The 12,638-nt window shown below is 43.8% G+C and overlaps 1 protein-coding gene across 3 annotated transcripts in view; it reads left to right on the top strand.

The window, feature by feature from the left end:
- Positions 1-7,480, top strand: part of SERTAD4 (SERTA domain containing 4) — a 38,474-nt gene extending 30,994 nt beyond the window's left edge. For all 3 annotated transcript variants that reach the window (XM_072140210.1, XM_072140212.1, XM_072140211.1), the window contains exon 4: positions 6,175-7,480. In XM_072140210.1, the coding sequence (XP_071996311.1) occupies positions 6,175-6,891 (717 nt within the window). In that variant the 3' untranslated portion in view covers positions 6,892-7,480. The remainder of the gene's footprint in view (positions 1-6,174) is intronic.
- The last annotated feature ends 5,158 nt before the right edge of the window (positions 7,481-12,638 follow it).

Genomic DNA, 12,638 nt, shown 5'->3' with positions numbered 1-12,638 from the left:
TTCAGGCAGGGGCTAGGCTCTTCCTGCACTGGTCTGGTATGCTAGAGTCTCTGAGCTGCTGCTCAGCTAACTACTCTCTGCTTGCGTCCTGCAGACCCAGGGGGCCTGACTAGGACCGGTCTCTTCTCCCTTCTGGGAGAGACTGCTCTCTTCTCTCTCTGGGGAGAGACTCCTCCAGAACATTCTGGGCTAGGGGTTTTATTACCTTCCCTTGGTCAGGTGGTGGCTGCTCCTCCAATTACCTCTCAGTGCACAGAGACAGGATGTAACACAGACATTGGTCAATAGCATCTTGCATTATACAAAATACTTAACCTCTGCCTTGCCAGGCAGGATTAACCACTGCAATTTCCCCTTGATCCTATAAGGACCATGTAGTGTAATGTGATGTTACCTACAGATGGGACGTATTCGCAAGCACTACCTCGCCATTGCATCGGCGAGGGTGTTGCACATCTTTAGAGTCTGGATCCCCTGAGGCTCATTTGCATAATTTGTGAAACCTTTTTATTGTAAAAGCAGTCCTAAGAAGCTAAAAGAATAGCAGAAGCTGCCAGAGGGAGCACTCACCAGTATGTCAGTGTGCTTGGTTTACAATCCTTTATCCTGGTGGTAGATTTCCTTTAATTACAGACACCTGTGATAACTGTTACACTTGTTTATTGTAGCCTATGAATACAGTACAGTAAATTACCAACATCCAGAATTCTGTTTGTAACTAGGGGTCGTCTGTAAGTTGGGTGTTCTTTAGTAGGGGACAGACAGACAGATAGATATTGAGTCTTGTCCTTCCTTCCCCCTGGTAGGGCATTGAGTCTCCATGTGACACCAGTGGCTGTTCACAGGTTTCTTGTCCCATCCGCCTGGTAGTAACATACCGGCAGCATTATATTCACAAGGGGGCACAGATATTGCTGCCAACATTGGGTCCTCTCAGGGACAACCATCAGATCTTCTGTAAATTAAAAAGATTAGCATACAGCCAAATCTGTAATTGGACCCAGTAGTGTCTATTAGCTCGGAAAGTTTTCACAGTTTTCTATAGCACCTAGAAACATGGTGTGTTGTTAAAGATAAGAAACTCATCTTTAAAATTGCTTCAGGCTTGTGGTTCCATAAGTTACAGAACCAGAGATACAAATAGGTGACAACTGGATCTTTTATCTGCAGTTCACATTTCCAACAAGTCTGATATGATCTGTAATATGAGATTCTTATCTATAACATGACACCAAACTATAGAACCGAAGATAGGGGCGTCTGTAGTCAGACTCACCCTGCAGCCTCTAATCTTAACTCAGGTAAAATATGACTCTCCTCTGCTCACTTTCACATGGAGAAGATTTTTTTTTTGTTAATAAGCGGGTGAGATTTCAGATAAAAGAGTGAATTCTAGAAAGGACATTTCCTCCCATACCTGAGGGAGGTTGCTAGTTTCATGAGGTAAAACCTGGTGACAGGTTCCCTTTGAAGGTATCAATGTCTTCCAATCGAAGTAAATATACAATATTTATACAGGGACGCAATCAGGGGGGTGTTTGGTGTAACTGTGTTCAGGGGGCCCAAAGTCACAAAAACCCTCCTCCCTTTCCAGGTACAGGGGTGGATGATCATTCTGTGTGGGGCCCACACAATTTTTCCAGTCAGGGGCCCCAAACTTCCTAGTGGCGGCCCAGTATATATATATATACAGTGTCCCCCCCTCCTCACTGACTTGGCTGTTAAACTACAGACTTCTGTTTCGTGTTTGTTGAAAGAATAACAAATGAAGTGAGGACTCAGATTTCGGGGGCCATCTCCTCTATTACCTCAGCGCTGGTGTGGCCGGAAACCCTCCATGTCTGGGCCGCAGTCCTGCGAGTACTTACGTGGTGAAGAATTTTCCGTCTCCTTCCATGGCACCTCATGTGTCATCTTTGGCGCGCCGCCATCTTTCTCATAAAGTCGTCTGAGTCCAAGTCATTCGTGATATTTGCCAGAAGTCTTTGCGCTATTTTGTTTTTTTTCTTTTTGGGAAATACAATGACTTTTTTTTTCCCCCCTTAAGTCTTTTTTGTCAGGATCCGACTCCGAGTTTTAATCTTTTGTCTCCATTCAAGTTCAACGCATTGAGCGAAAGTTACAAGGGAAGGATAATTCGTAGGCCTGGCATTCATTAGACATAATGGCGCGTACTTGTCATGTATTCCAGACTCTAGGCCTTATAGTGTTCAAGGCTATGGAGGCGGGAGGTGGGGGGAGGGGACTCGGTCCTCATGGGGAAAATTTTTGTGAATTTTTTAGTCTTTTATTGCCCTCCAGACAGATATTTGTATTAGAGATGACGGATTAAGGCTCCTACGAGTTGATAAAATGTGAAACTAGCAAATTTTCTAGCATTGATTCTTTCTGTTTTGTGCAGTTCCTCTGTTACGCTTCCTGGAAGTGCATTACCGTTTACTTAGTCAAAGGGGCGTGCCTCTTCACAGTCTACTATTGTCCAATCAGAGATGACAGGGGAGTGATAATGTGGAAACGAGGTGTTATAGGACAAGCAAAGGGCCTCATTATGATGAATCGGGAGGTGATAGTAACCCCTGACTGGTGTTGGCAGATGGTGAATTTGGATGCCATTGAATTATAAGATGACCAGACCCGTTTAAGTTCGGGTTTGGCCAAACTCGTCCGAATCCGAAAATTTGGTTCACCTACCACTGGCATTTAGATGGAGTTGTCCACGCACCGCCAGCATTTCATTGATGCAACCAGCTTTTCCTGTGGCATGTTAAGAATGGTGGGGGGAAGTGGTGGTGGGGGAGGGCGAGAAAGACGGTGAAGCCAGATTCAGATTCAGAGACCCAAATACGCAGTGTTCGGCACAGGCTCGGGTCTGCTCATCACTATTTATGACCTAGAAGACTCAGGAAGAGGGTTAAGTTTGCTTAGATGCAGGGGTGAACTAGCCATGAGGCGAATTGAGCTTCTTGCCTCAGGCGGCACCACCTACAGCAAGAAGGGGGGCGGCATCAGGAGGACCGTTATCTGTCTCTTCACACTTGATGTCAGCATGGGTGTAAGACACTGTACAGAGAACCCACTTACTAAAAAAAAAAGACGTGATACATTACTGGGGCAGAGGGGGCGCCATTCTATAGCTCGCCTCAGGCAAAAGAGAGTTTGGGTTCACCCCTTCTTGCCAGTTTCTATCCTCCATCTGTCCATCTGTTGGAGGCACACCTCACTTACACGTACACGACCCCAAGCACACAGCGCCTTTTACTACTTTTCTATGAAATGCACAAAATTATCCTAAACACATAACACAGCGCAAAAACTTCTGCTGCCGCAGAGTAAATGGAGGTGACACTTAATTCCTCTGTTCCTGTCATTTCTTACCCAAAAAAAAGATACGACCTGACAGATAAATGGGTCTCGTTAAATATGGCAATTATTGTAATTGTTTAACTATTCAAAGGTTTGCGCAAGTTAAAAAAACGTTTTTCCCAACTTTCGGCGTATCCAAAAATGTCGGAAAGTAGAGACACCACCTCTAGGGCCTTGTTATTTAAAAAATGGTAATGTTGACCCTCCCTTCCCCTCTAATTCGTGGACCCTCTCTTTCCCCCCTAATTTGTAAACATGTTGGTTCTATATAATAAGTAGACAGTAGATGAATAGGTAGATATGATCGTTCATATTAAAGGGGTTGTTCAGAATTCGCCAAGTGAGATACACAACATACGTTGTACAGGAACTTAGCAGGAACCAGGTCACATAAGCGGTAGAAGTGACGAGTCTGTGAAGAGGAAGCCATGACCACAAATTGGGGAAATTGGGGGTCTACATGAATTTTTAAATACTGAAACACCCCTTTAATTTCAACTGTACAATGCTATGTGTAGTGGCTCTTACACTGTACTAGAAGCTAAGGAGCTGCCCATTCATCATCCGGTATACGATGACCGCACGTTATAAGATAAAATAATATTTAGGTTTTACGGTCCATTTGTTTTCATTGAATATCAACAGAGGATTTTTATTGAAATTCCTCAAATGCTTTCGACTTTTTAAGGAAAAGCAGATCTACAAAATCCATGCACTGCTTTGTAAGCAATGAGGTTGGTAGGATGGAACGTGTGCTCCTAATGGCAAAGGAAGGATCCTGAGGAGCATAGTGATGGAGAGGAAGGAGAGACTGTAAAGTAGAGAAGATATGGGGGCTACCAAGACTGGACTACCAGGTTACAGTAGCTGGCCATAACTATTAAACAAAAATTAACAGATAAACTGAGATCAATTTGTAGAAGAACCTTTTTGTTTTCGATTGATTCCATGTTAGAAGAGAGGTTCCGTGTACTTTACATGTCCTTGGAAAAATTGAAATTCATTGAAGACCTTGAAGTGTTCCTCGAGTATAAGCCTAGTTTTTCAGCACAAAAAATGTGCTGAAAAACCCAAACTCGGCTTATACTCGAGTCCAAAAATAAATAAATCAAAACTCGCCTTTCTGGCGGCACCCGTAGATCTTCTGTGCGATCCATCCGGTATTGTTGTGCTGCACGACGGGGAAGGGTGGGCTATATAAACTGGGGCAGGGGCTGACAGGTTATATACACTGGGGCAGGGGCTGGCAGGCTATATACACTGGGGCAGGGTCTGGCAGGCTATATACACTGGGGCAGGGGCTGGCAAGCTATATACACTGGGGCAGGGGCTGGCTGGCTATATACACTGGGGCAGGGGTTGGCAGGCTATATACAATGGGGCAGGGGCTGGCAAGCTATATACACTGGGGCAGGGGCTGGCTGGCTATATACACTGGGGCAGGGGTTGGCAGGCTATATGCAATGGGGCAGGGGCTGGCAAGCTATATACACTGGGGCAGGGGCTGGCTGGCTACATACTGGAGAGGCTGTGACCAATGCATTTCCCACCCTCGGCTTATACTCGAGTCAATAGGTTTTCCCAGTTTTTTTGTGGTAAAATTAGGGGCCTCGGCTTATACTCGGGTCGGCTTATACTCGAGTATATACGGTAAGTCCTCATCCTGGTATGTTCAAGTTTAGGGAAACACCATGACCTATAGAGGTTTGAAATTGAGGTCCACCAGGATAGTGACAGAGGGGTATTTATTAGGTATGTAAAATGTAGAGATCTAACACCAAGGTCTACCTAGATAACCAAAGAACGCCCATTGTGTGTAGAGGGGAAAAGCTTTCAATATCATCATGATAGAATGTTTTAGTTTGCTGTAGAACCAAATGACCGGCTTCATACTGTTCCTCCCAATCCCTATACACAACAAGGGCTAGGAAGTGCACGCAGGTCTTCTGGATGGAAAGATGGGGCACTTCTATCAAGATATAGAAACTCAACGGCCCACTCCTTTTTAGTTCCGAGTTCTGACATCTACTGGTGGAAAGTTCAACAAACATGGTTAGCTAGAATGTGGCCACCTTACAGAACTTTCTGCTACAAGATGTTGTGATGGTTGACCTGTAGGATAAAGTCCAGATTCCTGTAATACAGGATACCCGTCTGAAGAGTCACTGTTTGCCCTATTTTGGTCACAAAGGTGTTTTTGTCCTTTACGCCAAAACAATTGTAAATGACCTCATTGGGGTGGTTTTTGCCTCCTTATGGATCATCGCTACATGAGGTTGAACTAGGTTGACTTTCCTTTTCTAAAGCTTTTACACTATGGGGCAGATTTACTTACCCGTCCCGTCGTGATCCCGCGGTGCGTTGTCCGACGAGGAATCGGGTCTGCCACGATTCACTAAGATCGTGCGTCCAAATTCCTGCATCTGTCGCTTCCCCCGCTGAGGTCCGCCGGAGTTCACCTGCTTCTTTGCGGTGCATGTCAGCGCTGATCTTGCGACACAATTTGCTTTTTAAATTCTGCAGTTTGTCCGAATTAGTTTGGTTGTCCGATGTCCACGCCCCTGATTTGTGTTGCATGCTAGCCGGCACCGATGCGACACAATCCGATCGCTTGCGCCAAAAACCCGGGGCAATTCAGGGCAAAACGGGAAAAAAATCATGAAACCCGACGAAAATGCGGCGTTCGAACCCTCAGTAAATGTGCCCCTATGTCTTGTAACCTTGTCATGATATTCTTGCTTGCTTGTCTACATCATTTGTGTTCATCTTCCCAAAGATCTTATCTTTGTTTTCTCTGTTTTCATGATTTAGAATGTCTCCATCTTTGAAGAGAGGGCCCATGTCCTTTACATGTCCTTGGAGAAATTAAAATTCATTGACGACCCTGAAGTGTTCCTCAGAAGATCCGTCCTCATCAACAACTTGATGAAGAGAATTCATGGCGAGATTCTACTGCAGAACAACTGGTGTTTCTCAGCATGTGCCCTGAGCGGAGCATCTGCACAGGAATGGTTTGTACCCCAGGATTGCCCTTATCGGAAGCGCCTTCGTATTGCCAAGGACGACAGTAGCCTTCAGACTTGTTGTTTTTACCAGGAATGTGGCAGCCATTATCTAAACATCCCCTTCGCGGTCAACCCCAATGGAGGGCACATCGCGGCTTCCTGCTCGTCTAGTAGCTCTTTGCCAGGATGCTCTCACCATATGGATTACAACATGGCAGAGGCTCCTTTATACAGGAACAGCATCCAGGGGCCTTCTTTTGGGGGGTATGTTACCAATTCAAAGCCTCAACATAAGCCAAATTTACACGATGAATCGGCAGAAGAAAAAAGAGGCGCACACAGCTTCAGCTGCGAGACCCCCAACGGGGGCGCTACCCTTGAACGCAAAGGCCGACTTTACGATTTTTTGGCAACTGGTTGCAATGACAAGAGTAGCATAAGTGAACCGTGGAAAAAATCTCTTCGGAAAAAAGAGGTTTTTCCGGGTAATAAACTTTGCTGCAGCAAAGGAAACAAGATGTGAGCGCGGCATTAACTTTCTGATTGTTTTCGTTGGGTTTTTATTTTGTTGTTGCCTAAAAGTGGGGTTCTGTTCTGCAGTGGAAATGGGGTTTTTGTAGCTTTTTATGGTGATATCGAAAACGTTCCCTATGCAAAAGGGATTTTCTGGTACGGAACAAACGTCAGTGTTTTAATTTGTGTAATATAGTTTCTGAAATGTATTAGATCACATTTACAGTTATCAGATTTTGGTACTGTCCGTGATTTGGGCTTTTGCTATGAAGACGGATTCATAGTACTATACTGTGCCTCTTGTACGTCAGACAAGTCGTCATACTTGCCTAGAATTCAGAACTGGATACCAGATATGTGTCCGAGTATTCAGTTTGACTGTTGGTCTTCTTATTGGAGACCTCCTTTTGCCGTTGGAGGTAAGGCCAAGGGCATGAAACAAGCCTTATCTAGGTGCATCTAAGACCCGACCCTTCTAGGACATCTTTTTTTTTTTTAAGAGCATTGCCAATGTATTTTTCTCCTCATCTGCATTTCTGCTGTAGTGACCTTCATTTCACTCGTAATATTTGTATTAAAAATAAATATTGAGCTTTCAATGTCGTCATTTATTTCATATCTACAAGTTTAAGGAGAAGACCTCGTGATGACCTCTCCATGGCTTCTCGACAGAGGGGGTCAGAAACTTACGAGGACAGTATTAGGATTTTGATGGTTCACCTCATCAAGATGAGTAGAGATGAGCAGACCCAACGGGCAGGTTTGGTCGCCTGACCTGAACAGCCAGTCCGACAAATTGATGTCCCTAACAACTAGCCATGAAAAAGATTGGCGTCCCGAACCAGGCCATCGGGTCTGCTCATTTCTAGTCACAAGTTAATGTCTCACTTAACAAAGACATACAGCATATGCACTCCCAATACCCCAGATGTCGGGGCCCCGTTACACTGAAGGCCCCATAGAAGCTGCTATTGCTGCTACCCCTGTAGTTACGCCCCTACTAGCATGTAGCAACCAATGGTATCACAGCTCTCATGTCATATTCTGAACTTGAAAAATGAAGGCTAACAACTAGCCATGGAAAAGATTGGTCTGAGGGTGTCCCGAACCAGACCATTGGGTCCGCTCATTTCTAGTCACAAGTTAATGTCTCACCACCCCTTTACATCACCTCTAAATTCTTATTTTTATAGGCTTAGGAAGGAATACCATACACAGACATACAGCATATGCACACCCAATACATTCCCAATACCTCAGATGTCGGGGCCCTGTAACACTGCGGGCCCCATAGCAGCTGCTATTGCTGCTACACCTGTAGCTGCTCCTCTTCTAGCAATTAGCAAACAATCATATCACAGCTCTCATGTCATATTCTGAACTTGAAAAATGAAGGCTAATCTATGAGTGGCGATAGTTCCACTTTTAAAATGTGGCTGAGATCTGATTGGCAGAGTGTAAACTATCACTCATGGGAGCTCAGGGGCTGTATGTATTGCGCGGGGGCGGAGTAGGAACATCTGCTCCGGTTCACTCTGACACTGGCCACACACCCCTCCATGCCCACTTGTCATGGCAGTGGTATAAAGGGGGAAATAATTGTAACTATTGGCAGTTTGGTAGTATTTGTGTTTGTTTCAGGGCTTGTAGATCAGAAAATAGGCTTACAAGCCCTAGTAAATCACCCCCAAGGAGTCCTTTCTTCACCACAGAATAGTACAATAGCACAAGATGCATGGAGTCCTGTCCTGTGCACTGTAGCCCAACCAGGACATTCATTACGTAGCACCAGTCACCCGGGTGTGTAGGTCACTTTTACACGACCCCAATCATTAATGCAAAGTGAGTGGTCAACTAAAATAAATCGTCATTGTGATCCTTAATTTTGAAGATAGCCGGCCGACTCCAGAGGTGGAGTCCCCGTTGATCATAAAACAATGACAAATCCCATCGATCTGCCATCCCCTTTTAAAATATGAATAGCCACAGTTCACAAAGATATTTGGACCAGAACACTCTTTACTTGCCAGCAGGGGCGTAACTTGAGGGGTTGCAGAGGGTGCGGTCGCAACTGGGCCCAAGAAGCTTAGGGGGCCCATAAGGTGTCAATTTCCCACATGAGAAGACTAGTACTATAAACCATACATTATAGTCGGGGGCCTGGCACAGATTTCGCACCAGGGCCCATCAGCTTTAAGTTACACCACTGCATGCCAATCCTTTTTCTATGGATGAACCATCTACTTTTGGGTAGTTTTTGCATGAACTCAGAGTTGATATCCAGTTAGTGATTCCTGTGGAAGATGGAAGGAAAGAGTTCAAAATGAATGCACATTTTAGGAAGGTCACAAAAATATTGTGCATCTTGTACCCCTACTATCTATCCGTACAAGTGGGTAGAGATCTAGCAGCTTTGACTAACTTCCCCCCTCTCCTCTCTTCATATAGATAAAGCTGACCCATAAATAATCTACCATATTGCAAAAATCGGTAATCCAGTGTCTGTGTGTCTGTAATGCTCCTTGTACTGTGTATGTTGTACCCCTACTACCTCTCTGTACTGGTGGCCAGAGACCTAGCAGCTGTAACTCACTTCTCACCCCTCCCCTCTCCATCGAGCTGAAGCTGCCCCATAAATAATCTACCTTATTACAAAAATCAGAAGTCCAGTCTCTGTGTGTGTATAATGCTCCTTGTTCTGTGCAACTTGTATCCCTACTATCTATCTGTACAAGTGCTAAAACAACAGACAGAAAAAAGGGGGGAGAAGAAGGCAAAACAAGAGGACGGCGCCTCGTGTATTATTGTGGGGTAGGAGGAAATATCAATAGGCGTCAAAGTCGTTCTGTGGGAGGGTGTAAATAACACCCCCCCTATATGTTATGCTCACCTTAGTGCGCTAAAAAAGCGCATAGAGTTACATCAATAGCTGCCCATCAGGTAGCCGGTGTAGTCCGTCTGGAGGAACGGTTCACCGGTATAGTTGAGTGCAAAGTATGGTTGGGAAACCAACGGAAAAAAACTGGTACGGCGCTATTGAAAGGGTAGTCTTCACGTAGGGTAACAGGTTTATTATTTCCAAAGTAAACGCGTTTCGGGCAAACTGCCCTTCTTCAAGTACAATATGGAAGGGGATTTCTATGCAGTATTAAAAACATTCAATCAATAGTCAAACAATATTTAAAAATGGATACATATACATATACATAAAAATTATAATGTAACAAATATCCGGGTAATGTGCAGAATCTTAATGGAGCGGGATCATTTGTGAGATGAAAAAGTTTCAGTTCAAATTAATATTATGTATTTGTTTAAAAATAGTAGAAGTTCATAGGAAAAAAAAAATTATTATATAAATATATATATATAAAAACAACAGTCAATTCTTAGAGGGAGGGATGTTTATCTACTAGTAGGGGTTAAATGGCATAAATAAATATATCTAATACATAATATTAATTTGAACTGAAACTTTTTCATCTCACAAATGATCCCGCTCCATTAAGATTCTGCACATTACCCGGATATTTGTTACATTATAATTTTTATGTATATGTATATGTATCCATTTTTAAATATTGTTTGACTATTGATTGAATGTTTTTAATACTGCATAGAAATCCCCTTCCATATTGTACTTGAAGAAGGGCAGTTTGCCCGAAACGCGTTTACTTTGGAAATAATAAACCTGTTACCCTACGTGAAGACTACCCTTTCAATAGCGCCGTACCAGTTTTTTTCCGTTGGTTTCCCAACCATACTTTGCACTTATCTGTACAAGTGGGTAGAGATCTAGCAGCTGTGACTTACTTCTCACCCCTCCTCTCTCCATAGAGATGAAGCGACCCATAAATGATCTATCTAATCGCAAAAATCAGTGATCCAGTGTCTGTGTGTCTGTAATGCTCCTTGTACTGTGTATGTTGTACCCCTACTACCTCCCTGTACTGGTGGCCAGAGACCTAGCAGCTATAACTCACTTCTCACTCCTCCCCTCTCCATCAAGCTGAAGCTGCCCCATAAATAATGTACAGATACTCATCACCATCTGAGAAGATTATTACAAACTTGGAAGAGAGAGCCGTAATACTTCCCACATAAAACCGCGTCACGGTTGTGATTTTGTAGGCTGTAAATTGGCCTGATGTTGATTTGTGGTTTTCACTAACACACACAATAACCATTGTTGGTGCCTGTCTGGAATCTGCTGTTAAGAAAACCGCATATTTGTTTTATATTTTCTACATTTTTTTTACAGACCACATGTCCTTAAGCCTTTACCATACGACTTCTGAAGCCGACTTACTACGCATTCCAGCTTCTTAATGGCGGGAGACCTTGTTTGTCTTTTACTTTACCTCCATAATGGATATGAATGGGCTTTATATAAAAACATATTTACACATGGTTATATAATATTACACTCTCTAGGACTGGAAAGAACAAGATCTAAACATCTCCAATTCTTCCAGGCAACGTAAAATGGAAGGTGTTGGCCAAGGCAACCAATCATGTTCTAGATCGTTGATATTCCAGAAATTTTTTTGAAAATTGAAAAAAAGAATCTGATTGATTGATATGAGGCAGAATCTTAGATTCTGGAAAACCTTGTTGGGTCTGGGGTTTTACTAGAATTACTAGACAGATGCATTGAAGACCGGTAGAACGGCAGAGAAGCAGGAATCGGTAGCCAGAACGGGGTAAGCATGCTCTTTTTTTTTACCACCCCCCTCTGTATTTTCCAGAATTCCTGGAAAACCAGTTTGAGCTCTGTCCATTGTATATCTTAGGATTAGGTCATCAATTGTCTGATGCCCTGGAAACCCCCTTTAATAAGTGTTATCCTCCTCTTTATCCTCAATTAGAGAAGAACAGACCCAAACTGTCTGTTCGGGATTCGGGTGCGCCAGAAATATTGCCGGATCTAGGAAAATGTATGCCCCTGGCCAGCTAGACATGGCTATGATTGGTCAGAAGGGTCCACCTGACCAATCACAGCCATAACCATTGTTGGCTAGGGGCGTCAATTTCTGAGGCCAATCCAGCAATATATTTGTGTCATGCTGGACGCGTTGAAAGTTTAGGTCAGCTCATATCTATCCTCACACTTGAATTCAAGTAAACTAAATATTACTAACAGGAGCCCTGCTGTCTAAGATTGGTGAAGGGTTTAGGAGTCCAGTGGGTGGTACTATTTAGTGATTGACAACTTGTATGACTGTATATACACAGACACTCATAGGAAGGTGCCTGAACGTAAAGGCTCCTAACCTACTAGCTGACTGTCTTCCTTAACTTCTTCAACCTGATGATGTGCCTCTGTGTCAACCCCAGACAGACCTACTGATTAACCCCTGCTGCCTGTTAGGACCTTTTACTGTTTTATTCATGGTTTGCATCTCTTGATCTTTCTGGTTCATCTGAATCAGGACTAGTTCAAGAGGTAGCGACCTGGTGACCCGGCATCCCAAGTCCGGATCCCTGTATAGGAGGTTAAAGGGTGAATACTATCCATAGCCAATCACATTTTGGATTAAAATTTTGGAGTAGCAGCAAAGATAAAGTAAGACCAATGAAGAACAGGGCCAACACAATGGGGCACATTTACTTACCCATCCCGTTGACGACGCCGATCCGGAATGTTCAACGAGGATTCGGAGCTGCCGTGATTCACTAAGATTGTGCGCCCAATTTTCTGCATGTGTCGCTTCCCCGCTGAAGTCCGCCGGAGTTCACCTTCTTCTTCCTGGTGCA

The sequence above is a fragment of the Engystomops pustulosus genome, chromosome 3 (assembly GCF_040894005.1).
Source record: "Engystomops pustulosus chromosome 3, aEngPut4.maternal, whole genome shotgun sequence".
NCBI classification, from domain to species: Eukaryota; Metazoa; Chordata; class Amphibia; order Anura; family Leptodactylidae; genus Engystomops; species Engystomops pustulosus.
Note: the sequence above shows the minus strand (reverse complement) of the source record. Positions and strands in the feature narration are given on the sequence as shown.